This window comes from Lycorma delicatula, chromosome 1, assembly GCF_047948215.1.
Source record: "Lycorma delicatula isolate Av1 chromosome 1, ASM4794821v1, whole genome shotgun sequence".
NCBI classification, from domain to species: Eukaryota; Metazoa; Arthropoda; class Insecta; order Hemiptera; family Fulgoridae; genus Lycorma; species Lycorma delicatula.
The window spans coordinates 195,156,912-195,181,398 of NC_134455.1; the positions used below are offsets into that span (position 1 = coordinate 195,156,912).

General features: G+C 29.4%; 1 protein-coding gene across 1 annotated transcript in view; it reads right to left on the minus strand.

The window, feature by feature from the left end:
- The window catches only part of Elp5 (Elongator complex protein 5), a 37,486-nt gene that overhangs the window by 11,212 nt on the left and 1,787 nt on the right, over positions 1-24,487 (minus strand). The window contains exons 2-4 of the mRNA XM_075369559.1: positions 23,382-23,576; positions 18,905-19,081; positions 11,621-11,808 (exon numbers count right to left, since the gene is read on the minus strand). Coding sequence (XP_075225674.1) covers positions 11,621-11,808; positions 18,905-19,081; positions 23,382-23,576 — 560 coding nt within the window. The remainder of the gene's footprint in view (positions 1-11,620; positions 11,809-18,904; positions 19,082-23,381; positions 23,577-24,487) is intronic.

A 24,487-nucleotide genomic window follows, 5' to 3' on the forward strand; every position in this document is an offset into this window, starting at 1 on the left:
GAACTGCGAGGTCAACTGAGCGGCGGTGGTGATGGTTGTATCAGCGCGTCCGTATACTGGGCGCTAGCTTACATCTGAGTTGCTACCGTGTTCGTCCGCCAATATTAAATTACGAATATATGTGGTAACAGCCTGAACACGAAAGTTATACCACCCATTAATTTACCGCATGATCGGGCTTTCGAACAATGGCTTCAATATGAGCTCGATGACTCATTGTGCATTCATCCCACACTATAAGTTTAGCATCTTGCTAAATTTGATTTTTAGGAATAGAACAGATTCTTACCCACATGCAACATTTAACGGTAACTTAGAAGTAGAATATGCAGTTCTCCCACCATTTATAAGTGTAGCAGCTATTCCTAATGATGCTATACCCATTTATATTTGAGTGAACTTGATCAAGAAGTAGACTGATTGAGAAAATTTTCCCAGTGCCTCCAGGAGCATCTAAGAAAAAAATTTTTAGGTTGTTGCTAGCAACACTGTCATTTATATTATCAAACGCCTGACGCTGATCTGATACTAATTTAGGAAGATTAATACTTAATTCTTTCTGTTCATCAACATTGAAAGAAAGTTTTAACATTGTATCATAAGCATTAATAGCTTCTTGATTATCATAAAGTGTTGATAAACCGAAATCGCATAAGGTTTTCTCACTTACTGTAACAACAGTATCTTATCTCAATGAGATCTCTATTAATATTTCACCAGAAACTGTATTCTCTATGTTATTGGTTTGATGTCGGATTTGATATAAGACATCTTTACAAAAATCTTTTTGGAATACTTCCCACAATACATTTAGTTGGTCAGGATGACAAAAAACTAATATAACTGCAAATAATTCTCTGAATTTTGGTGAAGACTGACAGATTGAAGCATCAGGAAGTATCTTTCCAGTAATTATCCTTCTCCAATAACCCCAAGTGCAGTGCAAGTAGCTTTATATGTTTGGTGTAGCACACCATCAATAGTTTTCAAGTAATCAAAAGATGTGGGTCCTTTAAGATAATGCAATAACATACGCAGATGAAAGTATTCACTTTGGTTTGGATTAATTATATATATATTCTAACCAGAGCAGCATCCTTTTAAATTCCAGGAAATCCTTCGATGTCAGTTCTGCTATAACAGTGTCTTAAGTCATCGAACTGCTGAAAAAAAGCAATAAGAGTGGTCTTCTGTAGACTTTTAAGGACTTGTTGGAGATTTTGTTCAGTGAATTAACTACATTGATAGTTTTCTAGATGAGCCACTAAGTGAGCAATGGTGGGATAGCATAGATGTATTGGAAAGTCAAAAAATCATCAATCGGCCTAAGATGTACATATTCACCTACCATTAATGTAATGATTCAATTCATCCCTTTGATTTTCAACTAAAAAGTTGCCTGATCTGAACCTTTGGTAATATATTTGCAGATATATCAAATCGCTTGCACAGAGTTGCAAAATTCAACATTAATGTAAGCATTATAGCAATGTGACAATAGCAGACAATGGAATTTTCAAATGGAAAACTCTGGATATAATATAGTGTCTATCAGTAGATTTTTAATCAGTGAATAGTTCATTTTTTTATTTGTGGCTATTCAAGATTGCACGTAAAAGTTATAAATAAATCTGGACGCCTATGTTTACACACGTATATCACAGCATATTGAGATTTCTCTTGAATATGCCGTGGTAACCAGTGAAAGATGAGGGAAGTATGACACTTTGACCTTTCTTGTATTATTACTATAATACTATTAATATCTTATTGCACAGTATATCTCAACGATGAATGTAATTATCAGCACATATTTTTTTTTTTATTATTACGAATAAAGGGTAATCTTTAAGTGATCATTTTGACCATCATGTTAACACAATATTGATTAAATAAGTTTCTGTAATAATCTAAAAAATTATTAATGTTATCACGACAGTAAGTCAATAAGCATAAAATTGCATGCAGGAAAGTGTTTTATTTTGTTCATTATTATTTAGCAGAATAGTTAGATAATAACAATCTTCACCCTGCAAAAACATAAGGGGATATTGTAAAGGATTATAAGAGCAATGAAGCTCAGACACACATTGCATTTGACAGTCATGACAATATAAGATTATATCTCTAGGTCTTTATCTTCATCGACCAGTAAAAACACAACTTCATTATTAGTTGCAGCATTATAGTGACCCCAATGCTGAATAACAGGTGCCTGATCTGCATGAATTATTAATTTAAAATCTTCCACGTTACCCAAAGGTGTGTTGTCAATATTATGAATTTGCAATTTGTTTAGCACCGAAAGAAGTCATCTGAAATAAAGTGTTGTGTTTTACACATTTTCTCAACATTATTGAGAAAATGTTTTGACAAAGGATGAGATCCTAAAACTAAACTGTTGATTGGTTCTGGTAGTTCATTAAGTGTAGGAAGTGAAACTTTCCCATCAGAAAAACACATGCCAGGTGCTTTATCTTTCCATATTTTTAAGAAACAATGATTGCATATTTTAATCATTGCATCAATTTGTAAATCTGAATTAATATAATACAAATATAATATAAATAATATAATATAAATCTACGATTAATATAATACAAATAAGGATCATATTCAAAAATAGATCTGAAGTTTAAAGTGGCTTTCCTATATTGTATAACATCGTAAAATAGATCCTCATGCTCATCCACAGTCTCATGTACATGTGACAAAGACACTTGCCTTGCATCTGTAGATTTTCTACCAATATTATGTCTCTTTCATTGCAGCATGATTTTAGAAAAAGAACTCAACAAATACCAGCAAAATAGATAGATAGATAAATAAATAAATTTGAATAATAAAATATTTTCACATACCATGGAACCAATACGAGGTCTGTAAATAAAGTAATGAAACTAGTTTTTTTGGCAGCCAAAGTGAATCAATTTCAAGCTATATATTTAGCCCATTGTTGCCACGTGAGACATAAAGAAACTTTTCGTTAAACAAGTTTTTGTTTGCGTTACAAAAATGAGTTATATTAATTATGAGCAACATTGGGCAATCAAAAAATGCTACTGACATTTTTCAAAATTGAGCAATACTTTCCCCAGGTGTTGCATTGGATGAGGAGATTCAACTGCAAGATCACCTAGATCTCCAAATATTACTCCATTGGACTTTTTTGCTTAGGGATTTATTAAAAATTGTGTTGGTCTAATAACACTGTAGATGTTCCTGTACACCTGGGTAAGAGTTAGATTATCATCTCTATATCTGTCAACCTGCAAAAGGTGCACACATTGAACAAGTTCAATATGTACTAACCTACATTAAAACTTGGTTAGTTGCCATGTTTATTTTTAAAAAAATTGTTGAATTATATTAACTGGTTCTCTTAATACAAACTGTTACTGGATACCTTTAACCTGGATGCTATGTACAGCTGATGTTTGTTTTCAGTTGTTTAAGTCACATTCAATAATTAGTAGGTAATGTATTTTTCTTAGTTTACGAGACAAGTCGCACGAATCTGAGCATATTTTATTTTTTTTTTATTTACCTAAAGTTAAATCTGATTGGAGATTATCGCAGACGAGTGGAGGGGAGTGCGGCGATTGAATAAACGGTCAGTCACTTCCCAGCAGGGCAAGTTTGTAGGCGTTCTCCGTAGCATAAGCGTTATTAACCCAGACTTAAAACCACTTTTTAAATTGATGTATAGGCCCAAATCGATATTAGACTTACCGAACAGAAAATGATTTTTGCTTCAAAAGAATATTATTAATCAGGGTTTCGGTCGCATAGTACGTTTCTTCGAAAAGTGAAAGTTCTTCTTCTTCTGGTTCATATTCAGCATCAATAGTAACTGCCCTAATCTCGGATTGAACAAAACTGAATTCTGACCAACCCTCTTCTAAAATTTTTAAATGCGTATTTACATCTGAATAAGAATTAACTTCAATATTGAAAGCATCTATAAATGTTTTAATACAAGTGATTCTACCTTAAATGTAATCATGTTTCCTACATAATTCAATAAGTTTATCCATGATAGTGTGCTTATTTTATTGTCTGAACTCAACTTAATTGTCGGCTTAAGCGAGTGCTTGGAATTACAACCAAAATAAATCTAAAATATAGTAAAATGATAACAAAACAGATTGAATTCTAGAGCAACAACAACAACAATAATAACATTGTAATGATAACAGTAATGGAATACACTCACAAAATGAAGAAACAATAATAAAAATCTTTAAAAGTTTCAGTGAATACTACCATAAAACAATTATAAACAAATATGTGCAAATTCAACTCAAAAAAATCGATTGAAATAAATTATATGAAAGATTATTAATTATCTTAATATAAAAACAAACCATAGACTATTGGAATAATAAAATTACAGTTCACACAAAAAAGGTAGACATAATATAGATAAGTTTTCATAAGACATCTAATTATTCTTTCAATAGTAAATGTAGGAATACAAATATTATTAGACGAGATAACAACTAATACATTATACAAATAAGCACTTAGATTACTATAATTGGCTTGTTTATTTTACAATAAATAATGAATACTAACATTAGTCATAGACAGTCGGTCAGTTGGCCGTGATGATAAGAGACTATATTAAAACAAATTACAAATAATCAGAATTATGACGTCGGCCAGAGAATAAGCTTCCAATATTAATAATACTAATACTAAAATTATACAACAAAGACAAAATATTTAATACGGTATTTAAATAGATAACTTACTATCGGCAAACTTGTAATTACCAAATGTACTATTAACTGCATTATTCTGGTATATACCTGACACAATATTTCAAGTTAAAGTCTTGGAAATAAAATGAAAGTTGTACTGATTCAGAATGTATCCAAACAGCAAACAACATGAAAAAATTAAAGAAATATACGGATTCTTATGAAGCTAAACTAAATAATACTATAATTTAGTAAATGATTTAACAAACTTTTCTAAAAGCCTTACTACTTTCTCACTTAACAAATACTAGTTTAAAGGAAACGGATATATCGACGATAAGCAAAGTAAGCGTCAAATGTAACTGTTAATAAGCTTGATGAAGCATAACACATTCGAAGAATAAATAAAAAGTTATGTTTAAATTTCATTTTAATATATAGATTGTTCCTGTAGAAAGTTTAAGCTAACATTTAAATGACTTGTTTATGATTTCAGTCACTGTATAAGATGTATCACTCCCACAGCGAGTTTAAAGATAAGCATAAGATAGACTCACGCGAAAAGTATAGTTTAAGAAAATAATTACGCATGTAAATTCAATAAATATTTAACACAACAGACTTATTAAAATCATTATATAAAAGTTTAGTGTGTAAAGTCTGGGTTAATAACGTATATGCTATGGAGAGCACCTACAAGCTTGCCCTCCTGGGAAGTGACTGACCGTTTATCGTCAATTGCCACAACTCCCCTCCACTCATCTGCAATAATCTCCAACATATATTCTCATAGTCATCACATTTTACCTTATAAACACCACATATATTGCATAAATTAATGTTATTGTTTTTTAAATATTTTATTATGTGGTTGTTAGTTTTGTATGCAAGTTTAAATTTATCCTTGTCATAAAATTGTAATGAACAATTTGATAAAACAATTCATATAATAAAAAATAAATTAAGAAATAATAATGAAGACTAAATTTATTGATTACATCATTACTATTATAAGGAATATATGTCAACAAAATGACTTTGAATTTATTAACAAACATTACACACTGGAAAATACCTTACCTATGTGATTTCCTTCATCAGTTATTATATCAAAGATATATTTACAAGATTTTGAGAGTAAAATTGTTTATGGCATCATTCACACACATAAGGTTTTATTATGGACTCGTTATGTTGATGTTTTGTCATTTATGATCGGTTCATAAATAATGAATACCTAATAATTTTGAATAAACTTAATTCATATCATAACGATTTAATACTTTCTCTTGAAGTAAATATAAATAGAACAATAAATTTTCTAGATGTTAGTAATGAAATTAACAAAAATAATCAAATTATAACTTTTGGTATACAGAAAGCCATTACACCTTTAATTAAAATATATATAAAAAATATATATATATATTAAATATAATATATTTTTATATATATATTATAAATATATTAAATTATATATTTTTATATTTCTATTTGATTTTACAGTAAATTCACCACATCATAACAAAAGGCATCCACATCATTTACACAATTTTAAGGCATTATGAAACTGCACTGTTAACAAACTTAAGACAGCAATAAGACTGAACAAAATTAATTCATTCCTAAATTTAGTGCTTAATACAAACAACACAGCTGTGTTTTCAGCTACGTGTTTTGACCTGCACAGACATGATTAATCTTGTCCACGAAGGCTCACTCTTCAGTATTAGATATGATGTCATAACATGTGACTGTGATAAGATTTAATTCTTTGTCTAGTATTTTTTATTGTTTATACAGAGTGTCCCATATAAAATGCAACCCATCAATCACTCATCCATGAAATTTCATAAGTCAAGCTTACTCCCCTACTCGTTACTGAAATGGACTCGTCCAACATCTGAACATCGCGGCGACGCAGTAACGATAGTAACAACTATGCAATCATAACGTTCAGTGTATTGCTAGAGACAAGATGGTGTTTTCGCTAGATGAATGTGTTTTCATTGTTGAGTCGTACTTCAGTACGAAATCAGTGGTTGCAGTGCAAGATTTGTTTCGCCATAAGTACCCAGATAAACCAGCTCCTAACAAAACATCAGTATTAAGGTTAGTTGCAAAATTTAGAGACTGGTTCTGTTAATAACAAGGAACACTAAAGATCTGCGTCAGTGTTGAATACAGATAGTCACTGAAATCAAAGACCAATTATTCGCCTCGCCAAATAAATCGATCAGACGTTTGTCTGCTGAAATTAATTTGTCTAAATCAACTGTTCATCGGGCGACCAAACAATTACAATTACGACCTTATCGCATTCAAACGGTACATCAATTTCTTGAGCCTGACAAAGAAAAACGGCTACAATATTGTCAATGCTTCCGTCGATTTCTGCATGAGGGAATTAATGTTATGGATTCGTTATTTTTCACAGATGAAACACGGTTTCATTTGGATGGCTACGTAAACAGCCAAAACAGTAGAATTTGGAGTGCTGAAAATCCCCATGTTTATCACGAAAAACAATTACACCCACAGAAGTTGGGCATGTGATGCGCGATATCATGGAAGAAAATAATCGGTCCTATTTTTTTTTGAGTACACCATTAAAGCAGAACGATACCAGAATATTTTATTTCAGTTCATTGCACTCTTGGAAGAGGAAGACAGACACTGCTGACTACAACATGACGGTGTGACATCGCACTACGCAGGTATAACTTCTGATTTCATTGAGGAATTTTTTGGTAATCGTGTTATTGGTCGAGGCTTGTGGCCACCAAGATCTCCAGATTTGACTGCGGCGGATTTTTTTCTATGGGGGTTACCTCAAAGAAAAAGCCTACAGCAACAAACCACTTGAACAACTGAAAGTCAATATTGAACAAGCTGTATTAAATATTCAGCCACTAATTTTGAAAAACGTTGCAAGAAACGCTGTAAAAAGAATTGAAGCTTGTATTCAAGAAGATGGCGGCCACTTCCAACATTTACTCTAAATGTAAGGTAGTGGATGGTAATAATAAAAATTACATTTACATATGCCTTTTTATTATTTCAATACCTACCAATATAAGGTTGGGTTGCGTTTTATATGGGACATCCTGTAGCTTACAGATTATGTTACCAAAGTTAAACAATATAAAACGAGCTAACAAAATATAATATAGGAACTTAAAATGCTAACTATATGTTGAAAAAAGAAAAAATTCTTTAATTAAAATTTTTCAAAAATTGTGGGTGATAGAAAGATTCTGAGTTCATATTTGTTTTCAGCATCAAAAAACAGATTAAAATCATGTATCACACATTAGGAAACAAAAATTATGTTTATCAGTATAACATATAAAACATAAGTATCAAAACTTAATAGTACAATAACTTTAAAACCAATACATAATACATCAAGGTTGACAACGTTTACTTAAAATACTCATATACCAATAGTATTACAGAAAATATATTCAAAGTTCATGACAAGGATAAATTTAAGCCTGCATACAGAACTAAAAAACCACATAATAAAATACTTAAAAAACAATGACACTGATTTATACAATTTATGTGGTGTTTTTATAAGATAAAATGTAATGATTGTGAGGATATTTATACAGGTAAACCAATACAAGTAATTAAGTAAGAATTAATAGGTTTATACCAATTTACAAGTATTGGAAATTAAATAAGGTAATATAAATAAAAATTTAGATATTTTAGAAAAAATATTATATACATAAATACCGGCAAACATTCAAATTGATCAACCTACAGTCGGAATTTGAGGGAGTTCTGCTTATAAAAGCTGCAAGAGATACCAACACTTTCATAGATATTATATAGAATATTAATTTAATTAAATACTATCAGTACTGTGTTTAGTTGGCCATATGTATGTTACCCAATTGACTCCATATGCCTTGCATATAAGTTTTGTATTTTAATATTTTAGTTTTTAACTTTTTAATTTAAATTTTGATTTTTTAATATTTTTTATGTTTAATATGTAATTATACAAAACGTTTTTTACATACAACTGATGGTGTGGAATTCCGCAAAAAAATTCTTGTAGAAAAACAACAAAATAAGGTAAGATATGGCTTAATTCTGTATTTGGGTGGATCAAGTTGATTTACATTATATATTTATCAGTACAGAGATAATATGGGTCTTAAAAGGATTGACTTTACAAATGTGTGAGTGTATGTATATATACACACACACCACACACACACACACACACATCAAAATTTATAGCACACATTACTGTTTTCAATATGACAGCTATGCCAATTTATCTTCTTCGAGAAATTTTGTCACACCTCTAGCTTGCTCTGTTCTCTAAATTTCTCTCTTCAAAATTTCACCCAATTGTTGAAACCGCACATGCTTAGTTTGATCCTTAAATTAAGGTGAAGTCTAGCATTCTTCCTTCCACTACACCTTCTAATATTATTTTAATCAACCCCATATCACGTCTTAACAATAGACTAACCTAGCTGGCCCTTCTTTTTTTTAACTTCATCAAGAGGCAATATTTATCAATGCTATCCATCCTTAATATCTCATTAGCCACATTCTGAGTAGCACCACATCTCAAAAGTTTTAATTAGGCTTTTCTCCTCCTCTCCAAGATTCCTTCTCTTGCTTTCATACAAAAACACATTGCACACAAAAGTTTTTAACAGCTTCTTCTTGAGGCCTTCATTATGTTTGTTTGAAATGAAGACATTATGCTTTCTGGTAAATCTATTTTTATCCTAGTAGATACAGCTCACTATTTCCTTTTTTGGTCGGCCATCTAAAGTTACCTTACTGCTCAAATATGTAAAGCAGTCCATATTCCCAAATTATTTCTAAATATTCTCGTCACAGCATACATTGTGTTTTCATTTTCCACAAGTATCTTAGTCTTAATTTTATTGATGTGATTACACTCTGTACTGAGCACAAATTCTATCTTTTCCAACGTTGTCATTAAAATCTGCTTATTCTCTGCCAACACTGCTATATAATCAGCAAATCTTCTGTTTCTCCTTTTATCCTTACTCTTCCCAATTCCCCCAACTTCTCTCTTACCTCATTCAGCCCTTTCTGTATGTAACCACTGAACAAATAATGTGATATGTGCAGATCTACTGTATATTTTGTCCAATACTGGTTTCTTGTTGATGTTCTCCATGCCTTATCACTACCGTTTCACCAACATAGGAACTATGTACTACCACTCTTACGCCCCTAGATTTCAATCCACCACTCTCAGACTTTCAAAAAGCCTTGCCCAAGTCACTTTATTAAAAGCTTTTTCTACGTCTTTGAAAGCTATATATGTGTCTCTATCTTTCATTAATGTATTTTCAATGATAATCCGCAATCCTAAAATAGCTTCCTTCATTTCCATGCCTTTACTGAACTCAAAATGATCATCAGTAACCAATTCTTCCATTTTTCCCTCAGTCCTTCCTAAAATTGATGTCAGTAATTTAGATGCATGTGGTAAAAAGCTAATTGTTTTATACTGCTCACATTTCATTAAACATGTTCTTTTTGGTAGCAGTACAATGACACTTGTTTTAAAATCTGTAGGTACATAACTTTTTCCGTAAATTTTACTGACAAGTTGGAATGGAGCATTTTGCAGGTTTTCACTAGCAGTCTTTATTAGTATTGAAGGTATAGTGTCAATACCCAAGGCCTTTCCATTCTTATCGTCCTTATCCCTAAACTGAATTCTTCCTTTAAAATATAATCACCCATTTCTTCTGGATCTACCTCTTCTTCCTTCAATAGATGTATCTCATTATTCCTGTATCTTTTATATTTTTTTAATTACTTATCTCTTAGCAAGATCTTTTTGATCACACAACACTTTTCCATCCTGTCTTCACACAGCTACCTCTTGCTTTGAGCAACCAAATAAAAGATAAATAGTCTTGTGTGCTTTTTATAGTTTATCTTGTTTCATCAATTCTTTTTCTTGCTTACACCTTTCTTCTAAATACAGTTCTTTTGTTTGATTGCTTCTCTGTTTATTTCATTCTTGAAGCATTATATTGTTTTTTCCCTTCTTTTATGATTGCAGCTATCAATTCTCTTGTGTCCTTATCTTATCAATAATAATTTCTGTTGTCTAGACTTTTCTAATTTGACTCTCCTACCAACCTAAAATTTTATTTTCAGTTTCTGTCCTAACATTCTTCTAACTTATTATTAAGTCGTATGGATTGACATTCAAGTACCTTGAAAGTCAATCCATTGATCTTCTACCTTCTAACTTATATTCCTTATTAATTACAACCTGGTTTGTATGGGATTTGTATGCCCCAAAACTTAAATTTAATAAAATTTAAAAAAGCTAACACATAATCTTTAATTATTTTCAGACTTATATAATTTTAAGCAGTTCATTTTTTGCATTTTGGAAGAGAACAGTGCTATAAATTTTAACATGAAATCAGTCAGCATAAGACAAATCTGTTCCAGCAAGTTAGTTGAATACACAGCAGGATAATTGAGTTATAGAAACACTATTACTTGTTAGAAGTCCCTTTTTTTGTACACAATTGTCAAAAACATTCTGTTTACAACATTTACACCAAAAACTCATTCCCAATTACAAAGTAAAAAGTTATCAACACAAAATGAAACTTATAGCAGAAATGCAATACATTTACTTCTATGAATCAAGAGAAGAAATTAAGAAATATACAATCATAAAATTGTTTGTCAAATCCTACACACTCTACATCATATTAATATTCGCATACTGTTTACAGTTAATATTAAGATTTGTAATTAAATAACCAACATAATATTTAAATATATAACATTTTCAGTTGAATATGAGAAAAGTAAAAATTATAATAAAGCCACTCATACATTATACTAGTTAAAAATTTTAAAAAGTTTACTACCTGCTTTAATAGTTTTCCATTAGCTTTCTTATGTAAAATTTTAACAATAACTTTTCCTGTTGAGTTCCGTCTATAAGGTAATACTGCAATCCAAACAGAAGCCAGATGTTTCAGAAGCGTAATCGTAGTATCATAGTGTAAAATAGTTTCTTTATAAATAACACTAACTAACTGCCTGACAAAATTACCTGTACAAAATAATTTTTAATTAATAACACCAATATTTGCTTTAAAATAATCATCATTAAAAAATGGACATATTAAAACTATTATTTTAATAAAAAACAGAATTACATTTTTTGTGTACCTTTTATCATAAATATAATACACTAATAGTTCTCTGTCGTATATAAAACTATCTTTTATCTGTGAACAAAGCTTATATTTTTTCCTCCTGGAATATTTCACTTCTAGCAGCAATGAAAAATAAGGGAACAGCATTTTTTTCACTATTTTCTTTTTTCAGAATACCCTTAAAAGCACCATATGTAACCGCTTAAAAAATTACCTTAAAACTCTGTATTTCTGAAAAGCAATTTTAGGAAATTTTAGACACTAATGATCCTCGCCCTGAGCAGAACGACTGAGGGGGTATAAGTGTAGTAGCACCCTGGGTGGCTAGGGACCGCCTGGACAGTTGACTGGCCAGAGGTAGGCATCGAGCCACAGTTAGTCAGTAAAGTAATAGTGATTATTGTAATGTTAGCTGTCTGTGGAACGACAACTGCATTGCCGAGGGTATGGGTGACCATGCAGATGTAAGGTGTAGTGTCACTTTGACGAGAGCAGTTTTGTATGAGCAAACCACTGTTGGTGGGATGGCGACTGCACTGTTGGGGGCTTGGATTCCCTTGCAGCCGTGACGTGTAATGGCATCTTAATGATGGTACTAAGTAAAGAAAATGACATGGAGCTGAGTGGGAGTAGGAGGTCTGTCCGCCTCTCCATGATCCACTGCCTGGCAGAAATGTTTGGAATTACTTCTTGAAAATTATTCAATAATCAAATATGAAAGACAAGGACATAAATCTGATTAATTTTCCTTTCCCTAACCATCTATTAATTAATTTGGGAATTTGGAATGGACTTTACGATCCTACTAAATTAACTTATATTCCATAGCTCTAATCATATAAATCTTTTCTACAAACAACTTAATTAGTAGTAATAAAGCTACATTGCAACAGCATGAAGGATCATATTAGATCTAAGTCTCATCGATACAGCTGATTCTGCCTGCAATTACATTTTTTGTAATTTCATGATCAATGACTTCAGAATACTGACCTATATTATAAATAACTACCTCAGCTCCCCATCATAGCTTCATCATGCTACATGGTTACTTGCAATTCCTATCACAGTCAATTTCTTTTTATTTTATGTTTTTTGACTGCAAGTGCAGTCAGTTGCACATACAGTAACGGTGGTAGTGGTAGTGGCTGTTTTGGTTGAGCCACCATATATCGTCACACCCCATAAAAAATCAGAATTCAAAAACCTGAAAATGGTTTTAGATATTTATCTGAAGATTATTCACAAATCTAAATCTACTGAATATGTCGTTTAGTATAGTTAGAATTGGAAAAATTTGCAATCATTATTCATTTTTTTTTTTTTACCTTTCTTCATCCCTTTCAAGGTTTAATTTCAAAAATTTATAAGTTGGTTTATTCACATGAAGACTACACTCACCAAAAATCAGGTTGATAACTTCATTTATTACCAAGAAATTAAAAAAATAGCCAGGTTTAAAAAAATTCAAAAGTCTATTTTAATTTTAACCCTTTAAAATTGGAATTTCCAAAAAATTTAGAAATTGGGTTTTAGATATTCAGATGAAGATTACACAGACAAAACAATCAAGTTGATATCTTCATTTGTTACTGAGAAATTAAAAAAAATAGTAAATTTCATTGTTACTAGCAGCCAAAATGAGAAGTGCAGCACCGTAATAGATTATTTATTTACAAATTTTACTGAAAAATTTTTCATCTTAATGTAGCTTATGATGCTCCTGATTACATAATAAAGCCTACTGTTAAAATCCAGTAGCAATTAGTTTAGCAGTTGAGATTTTTGCTAGTATACAAACGTTTCGTCTTTATATAATAGAGATAAAGACTATACTTACTGAATAAATTAGTGTGATTTTGGATTTTTAGGAGAGTAAATAAATAAATTAATGGTTTTAAAAGTTATAAACTAATAATTAAAAATCTTTTAATTTTGAACATATATGAAATATTTATTTGTAAATTAATAATAATAAGGTGCACCACATAAACATTTAAATCAAAGCATAATATAAAAAATGCATTTTTTCAGTTATAAAAAAATTGTAAAAGTTCAAGCGTATTTTCAAAGTACATTTAATCTTACTTAAAAAATTTTAGTTTTCTCAATAAACAATAATTCTCAATTAGACTTGAATGGAGAAAAATTATAAGGTTAAATTCCTTCCAAGGTCAGTAAAAGAAAATAGTGGACATTTTTATTTTATAACTGCAATATCTGAGCACAGCATGCATGGATGATCCAATTAAGTAAGTTATAATAAGTACAGAAAATATGGAAAATATCTGTTCACCATCTGTTTATAAAATGTATATATTAAAGGTTTTAAAAAAAAACTTAAAAGATAAAAAAATTTTTAATGTTTTATTTGTTTATAGTTTTATTTATATAACCATTCAGCATAACTTTCCTTCTTTGTATAAATATTCTTTCGGAATAAAGTAAATAAACAGTTGGAGCAGAACTGTGCTTTGCTAGTCAAATGAATACTCTGCCTATCAGAAAAAATGAAAAAGAAAACACTATAGATTGGTTTGTAAAAGATGTGTTACTATTTCCTTAAAGATCAGTGGTTGTGACTTACCTAATGCTGATATCAGAAATTCATCAATAACATCAAAAATTCATAAATAATTCAGTGTAGAAGTAGAATGAACAAATTTCTAAAGATGTGCACAATTTTGAGAAATTAATTAAAGCTTCTTTAATAAATTATGTAAAACTTATTTCTAAATTTTACAGAAATTTTTAGTTATGTTTTAATGACATATGAAATTATTCTGCTTGATGTGAATTGACACACCACTTAAAACAGAATGGAAATAGTTATCAAAGATAATAACTGATTAGTTAGTGAGTGAATAACTTTATTAATGAAAGTATACTTTCATAATAAAATTTATAAAATGTATGTAACAAAGAATTATGTATTAAAAATTGAAAATGTAAATGATAGCTTGAGAATGTTACTAACATTATAACAAGAAAATATGAATTGAACACATAAAATGGCCTAAAATATATCTGGAAATGTTACGCTTACCCTCAACTATAACCCTACTGAGAAGGTTCTGAATCCTGGTCAGGCTTGGTGTTTTTCACTTGCTACAAAATTAATCTGACATCACAAAGTTAAAAGTTTAACGTTAAAGCTCTAGTACCTATAATAATAACAATAATATCAAGTAATAATGTACCTGATGTATTGTACTAATACTTATATTTGATGATTAATATTATTATTAGTATAAACATACCTTCACGTAACCTTGTTTACCTGAAAATGTCTAGTTGTACTTTTATTTTATCTTAAAAAGAGAGAAAAGGTGTTATCAGAACAATAACAATGAACTCAGAAAATGTAATGCATAATGCAAACATATGTCAAAAATTGCATAACTTTCCTGGAACTGTAATAGAATCAGTAATTTCAGAAACGAAGATCAGTTGAAATTATTTTATTATTGTCATCAACACTGATTAGCGGTAAATTTGAAATGTCTGAGAAGGGGGAAAATGAGTGTTTTTTGAAAACATTTTTTTTGTAAATATTAGTTGAAAGGTAAGAAAAAGAAAGTAACTTTTTGACACCTTCTTTGGGATATGATATTCACTGCCTCTTTATCACCCCACTTTCTCGATTAATTTTTTCAAAAATTTAATGACGTCAATGTTTATTCTTTGAAGCAACCTAATAAAACAGCAAGCTTGCCATCATCAGTATATATTATTATGCTTATGTACATTTCCATCTGAAATATAATAAACTCTTGGGGCTCCCTCAAAAATTCAGAACAAGTTTTCAAGATAAAAAGATGGGCAATTAGAACACTGTTTGATGCCCATAACTATGAACAATGTAGACTGATATTTAGAAAATTAAAAATGTTAACTTCTCCTTAAGTGTGTTGTAAAAATATCCAACTTTATCAAACCAATCAACAGAATTGTTTTCATGTAACCCAACACAAATATTTTGGCTTACAAGAAGGGACTTTATTATGCTTCAATTGCTATTCTTAGTAAATTACTTAAACAATTAAAAAATTCTACGAAGCAGTAGTATCTTTGCTTTTGATTCACAAAATCCTGGATTCCAATCCTGAATTGGCTTTGCATTTATAAAACATTACAAGATTAACCTCTCATATACAATACATAATTCCATATATGTAAACTATATGTGCAAATCGTACATATTCAACAGTGTGCTATCTATAAAAATTTTATTTAGTATAAATAATTTTGAATAAGTTATCAATCAGAATACTGTTTATGTGTTTATTTAAGTATAAATAAAAATATGCATAATAATAAAGATTTATATACATTGTATAATAATAATAAATGAAAGTAATACACTGGATAATAAAAAGACAGGATTTGTAAATACAGCAAAAATAAATGATGAGGATTATTTCCACTTAGGAATTCAATGAAACAAATGCTGCTATTATTACTGCCAAACATTAAAATACTTGTTTATATTAATTTTTTTTAATCATAAATGCTAGCAAAAAATGCATGATGTGATGCATTATGTTACGGTTTTGTATTCTATTTTTATTATTAGAGAGTATATACTGCAGCTTGTTCATCCAGAGGAGCATTTAGTATTAAGTGTGCATACTCAGGACAATGCTTCTAGCAGTTCAGTCTACGCATCAATATATATATACACGTCATAATTCCCACTGTCTATGCAATAAGGGGTCTACAAATGATTTTAAAATATCTTAGTTCATACTATATGGTATGTGATTATTCCATTAAATAAATAAAAGTAATTTTAAAATTAGATAGAAATTTGGGTAATTTTTAAAAATATAATCAATTACTACAGCAACATTATTAATAAAATATATTCATTTATACTAGATATCATACATATATACTACTAATTTTTGATGATCCTATATATATATAATATAAAAAATATAATAATTAATCTAATTTAAACAGAGAGACTACCTCGGATCCTAATTTATTATTATGCCAAACACTTAAACTTACAAATGGAACTTATTACACTTAAACTAACACATATGCATCTTTTACACTAATCAAAAACACCTACATATCACACACCACATCACTTTCCAACATTCACTGACACACCCCAAACGCATAAAAGCATGTTTTAGGATGAAGAAGAGGGTCTAACTCCCTAAATATTAACTTTTTTTACATTAATAACAAATTTAAGATCAAAATGATATACTTCAAAGGTTTATTGAAATTAAAATTTTATTAAAAAATGTAAGAATTTTTTATCTTTTAAGTTGATTAACATATTTAGCCTCAATGATCTAGTTACATTTTTACCATCAATTAAGTTACAAGATTAAAAAAATATATAGCAATAAAATTAATTTCATTAAAAAATTATCTTTATAGGTTTATATGACTCACTATTTTAAAAGTTTTACTTCTTTGAAAAATTATTGGGCAAGCTTTATTTTATAAATACATATACAGATGCATCACGAAATTCTCCCATGACTTTCATAACCTATCCTACTTGTGAAAATAATGGAAAAGTTCATATAAACATATGTTGTAAAATACTTCATTTGTAAGTTACAGCTAGTGAAAGATTTCCCTCAGATTTCAGATACCCTGGTGAAATGAGGTCATACTAGAATTTTTAGGACGTTAATTAAGGGACAGAATTAGTGATTTATTAAGGTATTTGACCTGAATATAGAATAAAATAGGTCTGAGAACCATATCTGCAGTAGCTTTTGAGAATTGCAGGGTGAAAACCAACAAATTGGGGTAAAAAAACTCTATTTTTTATGTTTGATGTACAATAACTTTGTTAAATGGGTAATGAACACATGAAACTTTTAAAGAAAACTTGTAGAGAATTTAATTATGAACAGAATGGAGTAAGATAAGTAGAATAAAATGAAGAAAAGTTAGAAAAATTCAAATTTTATTTAGGAACAGTACATTGCTACATTTGTCGGAAAAGTACTTATTTAATGTAAACAAAAAACAAATTCTTTTTTGGTGATGAGAAAAATTTGTAAAAACAAAATTTACTATTAAAAAATGCTTTTAAAAATTACAAAAAAAAACTGGAAATTATACAATTGTAAAATAAAAATAAATAAATAAAAATGACTTATAATTTTTTTATTAAGCTATACCATCTAAATGTGACTGAATTAAAATCTTGACATTTTAAAAACTTAATAATTCTTTCATTGCACTAAAACTCAATTTTCATCTATAACCATTATAAAAAAAAAGTAAAAAAATTTACATGTCCAAAATTATCCCACCCCTTTTTATTTTTTCTCAAAATTTAATGTTATTAATACTCCATAAAAAGAAATTTTTCAAGCCATTTTTGAAAAATTTATGTTGAGTCAGTCCATAATTACTAATTAAAATATAAGCCAAAGTACATAAGTATTCACATACATACATACATCTTCCAGAAACTTCTATAATTTTTTTTGTTGTGGTTTTGCACTAAGGGTCTTGAAACTTCACCATATGCAAAAATCCTGAGACCCAAAATTTTAGCTCGAAACTATACTTTCCTTTATACCCTGCTCAACCAGCAGTAGAGCTATGTACAGGAAAATAAAAATTTTCATTACAGGACACATATCACAAGTTGTTTTAGAAAATTAAAATTACAATGAAAGATTGGTAAATCCAGAGGGAAGTAAAAAAAATCAAAATTAAGAAAGGTGTTAAAATGTTTATGTTAAAATGATCCTAATTTCTTTTACGATATTATTTTATATTTATATATTCATTAACTATACTTCTTTACTGAAAATGTGTTATCCATTTAGAGAAACAAAATTAAATGACAATTCATCTAAGAAGCAGTTTTTCCTAACAATTATGTAGGTTATTAAATGATGCAGTGAAACTGAGCTATTAGGTGTTGCAAAACAAGTATGTGGGTTAAACTAAAGTATCATTTATAAACTAGTACAACAAAATGATTCAAGAATTACTTACTTTTATGGAAACTATCAAAATAAATTGACTGATGAATCTGTCTGTAGACTTCTTCCAGACCATATGAACTAATAAATGATGAAAGAGAATCAATAATTACTAACTGCCCACTGCTGTCAGCTGATGACTTATGTATCAAGGAAAATATATTTTTATTATTAACAACTTTTTGTGAACCTAAAACAATTAAAATATTAAATTAATAAAAAAAAAAAAAAATATTTTTCTAAATTATTAAATAGCAGCTACTAATTTTATTTTACTGATTTAAATGATATCCTGTAGTTTCCAGACATCTAATCAGGCTTTGATAATTTGGGGCATGTAAGCAGCTGTGTCCTGTTTTGTGTAGTGTTATATCTTTGAATCTTTAAGCCAGATTGTGCTGTTATTTGGAATCATAGAACAGAATGGTGGCTCTGGAAATAGTATCAAGGCACCACACAAGAACATTAATGAAATTTTACTGTATCATGACAAGCTGTGGAGGCATGCTGCAATGAGCTCGAGAAAGATGGTCTGGCGTTCACGTTTAAAAAGTGGCAGGAACGGTGGAAACAGTGTATTACAACCACAGAGGGTTACTCTGAAAATGAGCATGTAGATTTGGATGACGAAATAAATATTTTTTTTTTTGTAGAGCATTTTTACCATTACTTTTTGAACAGCCTCCATAATTGCAACAGAAACAGTGTAAGTCAAACCGAGATGATTTATCATACCTGCACATTTACTTCATGCTATTTTATATAGTACTCAATGTTATATGTACACTGCTGTATTTATAAAAAACCAGTAAATGAAATCCTTCTAAATCATCTTAAAAAAGACTAATTTTTTGACTCAACCATGAAACATGATAACATTAACTGATTAAAAGAAAGTAGAATGAATGCTATTAATTGAAAGGGAAAACTAAACTGAGCACAAGCATTTACAGAATAAAGAGGCTACAAACTGAAATTAATACTAGAGAGGATTAAAACAAACTAACTTACATTTTAAGCTCTATCAGGAGAGTAGGATGCCCTAATCATAGCCTTTAGATAAGTCAAATAATACTAACAATAAGGGTCAAGGACTTTTGGTTTGCAAGTAAAAGAAGTATTTATAGCATTCTTTAGAAGGGTAAAATTGTATTATGGGATGGATGAAAACAGACTAATTAATTATTAGAAGCATATTTAGCAGAGGACAGGTATAGTTTGAAATTTTTGTTTAAAATAATATTGGGATCCTGTCAAATTCACAAGAATTTTTACTCACAATAAAAATAATGTTACAAATTTTCCTTAATAGGAATAGTAAAAAAGAACTAGTTTACAAACATATAAAGGACATCATCATAAGTACTAAGTACAGCTGAAGAAATAAGTACTGATGTCCTCTAGCAGAACATAGTAGACTGGCTACAGGGTTTGGGTAGCAAAGGTGATTTTTTTGAGTTAGGCAGACACATATTTAAAGCAGGACTTGAAATGGGTTGTTCATTTACTGCCTTTGTATATTTCACAATATCCAAGCGCTTTAAGATGTCTAATGTTTTTGAGTAGTATCGGAGTATCTGAGAAGAAAAGATTAGAAGCTTTTGAAATGTGGTGCTATAGGAGAATGTTAAAAATCAGATGGGTGGATAAAGTGACAAATGAAGAGGTATTGTGGCAAATAGATGAAGAAAGAAGCATTTGGAAAAATATAGTTAAAAGAAGAGACAGACTTATGGGCCACATACTAAGGCATCCTGGAATAGTCGCTTTAATATTGGAAGGACAGGTAGAAGGAAAAAATTGTGTAGGCAGGCCACGTTTGGAATATGTAAAACAAATTGTTAGGGATGTAGAGGGTATACTGAAATGAAACGACTAGCACTAGATAGGGAATCTTGGAGAGCTGCATCAAACCAGTCAAATGACTGAAGACAGACAAAAAAAAAAAATGTTTTTGAGGCTACTGTGTATCTAGCTTTTTTTAATTTGTGAGCCATTTTCTTCTTCATGTATGCTAATGTGACTTTCTGGTTCAAAATTATTTTGTATAAAATCAACGACTTAGCGGTGTTATATCCATTTATGTGAACAAGATATTTTAGAGTTAAATTCTTCAATGAGATCTTCAAATTACACTGAGTAGTATGTAGATCATACTTCTAAAAGCAGGTGTTTATGTGAGGGATGGTTTGAGGTGTTGGGGATGAAAAAATTAATGACACAAGTGAATAGACAAAATTTAAATTCAACCCACATTTGAGCAAATTCTAAATATGTATCTGCCTAAGTGAAAAAACTACTAACATTAATGACTGATGCCAGATTGAGAACATAATACCAATTCAATTAATATCACAACTGCATGTGGAACATTATAAGTTTTGAAAATTATAATTAATTAAATCTGATTCAGTCACTTAAAAAGTCTGTAGTAATTTATAATTTTTATTTAAATATGAGGCACATTGTGAGTTGGCTGTTGATCCATAGAGCTTTCTCTCTTTCTCTTTTAAGTTTGTTATGCGCTAACCTGAATTTCCTTGCAGTATTAGACCTCATTTATCTGCATCACTCACAGTTTGATTTTTGACAAAAGCATTATTTCTTAATATATAAATAAATTAACTTTCCTATTAAATTAATTTTCTTAGAATTGTGCAAAAACACTAAAAAGCAAAAGTTAAATAATAGTTTGATTTTTTAGCTTATATACCCCAATTTTTTACTAAGAGATTAGTTACTGTTAAAATTTTCCACTAAACTGATAGCGTAATTATTCAAATATATATTAACGTGTGTTAATGGTTTATCATAAATACAAAACATGTCTAGAAAAAATTTTCTGTTACTTTATTTTCATTTTAGAATCATTGAGCCTATTCTTTCTGCAACTGCAGACTACTTTCTAGATTATATTTATGGTTAATTACATTTTCGACTTCATATCTAATCTAATATCATGGTAAATTGCTGTGTTCATAAACGTCTTCACAACAGTATTCAGCTAAATCTGGGTGGTAAAGGTAATAACTATGTTTATCTTTTTTAATTTGATAAATCCATCCTATTATTTTATTTTGCATAATTGACAGAAGGTTAATCCAAATCAGTAAAAAGAAAATTGAGAAAATTTAATTACTGAAAAGCAGGTCAGAAAAATGATGCTAAAAACATAAATATTATTTTTGAAAAAAAAATGAAATTAACAATAAAAAAAGTAGGAAATTTAAATAGATTTTAAAATGATTATTTACTTAAAAGTAAATAATCATTCAATTGTAAAAGTAATAATCATTCAAAGTCAATAATCATTCAATTTACAATTATTTATTTTTCTAATAAATATTTATGAATTTATAATAATATTTCATGGAACACTACTTTAACCTTTACTGAAGACAAAATAAGATGAAATACATCATTTTTAAAATGCCAAATGTTTGTTTCATAGCCTAATAAGTCCATTTACGGGAGCATAATACATTTGGCTCACTGATAATAAATGAAATGCATATTATACAAAATAAGTTACTGACAAGAACATACACAGCTGTAACAAATGAAAAATAGTCAAAAAAACTATAGAGAAAGAACTATATTCTTCAGTCTCTTTGTTCTTACGCTAAGTCATACTAAAATAAATTTTTAGCAAAAATCAGAAATTTAAAATAAGCTAAGTGCTAATAATAGAGAATGAAAAAAATAAGAAATTTGTAAATATCCGAAAAAATGCTGCAAACTTTTTAATCAAAACCACGATCTTGGAAGTAAATGGAAATGCAAAATATTTCTTTGTGACGAGATAAGCTGTTTTTTCTCCATCTTCCTGAAACGGATTCAAATGATTAATGTATTTCATAAAAAAAGGAATCTTCATCAAACTGAATCTGTTAAACTGTAATAAAACCAAAATATATCTATTCTATTTTCTAAGAGTACATTTAATTTAATTACAAGTTAATTAATTTTATTTAAATTTAATTTAATTTACATAAAAATTGTAAATTAGCACAATGCCTACTCCAACAATCCAGTAACTTACACTAATGTCGATGATCTAATCCTGGATAAGAGAGTAAAATACAGGAACCTGGATTCTTTCTGATCACTCAACCCTTTTCCTTGTCCTATACTCCTTCTTCCAGACTTAGTATACTGTCTGATGCTGTCAGACAGTAATGTCAATGTCAGTTTAATGTTTAAATGACTCTTGAGTATAGCCAAACTAATTACTTTTTTTTAAAAACTGAACCATTTTTTTTTTTTACAGAAATATTGTTTTTCAATAAAACATTGAATTTTTTTCTGGCATATCCCTCATCAAAATAACAGGCCTTGCTGAAAAATTAACCCAGAAAAATAAATGAAGTGACCTCAACACCTCAATAGATCAATCAATAGACCAACTGATTAGCATGTGATACATTTAGTTCTTACCCATAATTACAATATATAACAAATTTTCATTTTTAACATGAGTATTGTCTTACCTGTATTTCTTAGCCACTCAGCAGAATCTGTAAAAAAATCATGGATATATAATCTTACACTTTTTTGTACAACTAAATTTCTTTCAAAATCAGCTGGCAGCTGATCAAAACAGAACACATGGACTTCTTTTCCATTACAAAGACTCTCATTTATAAAAGCTCTTAATAACACAAATGAAAATTCATCAACTGTATCTGAAACAAGAAGAAAAATGGTTTTAGTGTTACATTTGTAATCAACAAACTATAATTTGTAACTACTAAATAAATTACAAATATTTGGATCACAAAACAGCACAGTTAAGAAGGATTAAAACATCTTGTTCTAAGAAAAATTATGATTACACTAACAAAAAAATTACAATATAATGTATGATTTGAGGCCTACAGTTTGTCTAACATAAGAAAATATCTTAATACAGGGGTGGAGGGGTGGATTCCTCCTAAAAAAAAAAAACAGTAAACTATGATATATAAAACAAACTTACGATATAGTAAACAAACTTTTTTTGTTGGAAGTGAATGTAATCTTTCATTAATCTATGTGATGTCTATAAGTCAGAAACTGATTTTAAATTAAGCGATTGACTTTATTGTAAACTAGCAATACAAGATATGTACAAATATCTTTTATAGCTGCCAGATGAGCTAACATGTTTGTTGTTACGTCCAGCCAGTTGTCAAATTCCCTTTTATAAAATTATATTTTATATAAGTCCCTTTTACCAGCATCTTCAGATTGGAGAACAACTATAAATCACAAGAAGCCATGCCTGACCAGGAAATTTGGATTAGGTATGATGAATGGGCGGATATGAACTATGAACTGGGCAGATAATGCAACTGTCACTTCTGTGATTCCCACAGATTTGTTCTCTTGTATTGAACTGTATCAAGAAGGTGATGCAAAAACACAACTGTTTGATCTTCTGGTCTGTGTTTACAACTCACAACTCCATGTCAGTTGAAAACTAACCATCACTTTCACTATGCTCTCTTCAGCCTTAAAGATGATGGCGGCTTCATTATTTTGTAATTTACTGTGACAACAGAGCTTTGGTTTCACATGGGTTGTAAATCCAAGATATATCACCAGTTTTCAAGAT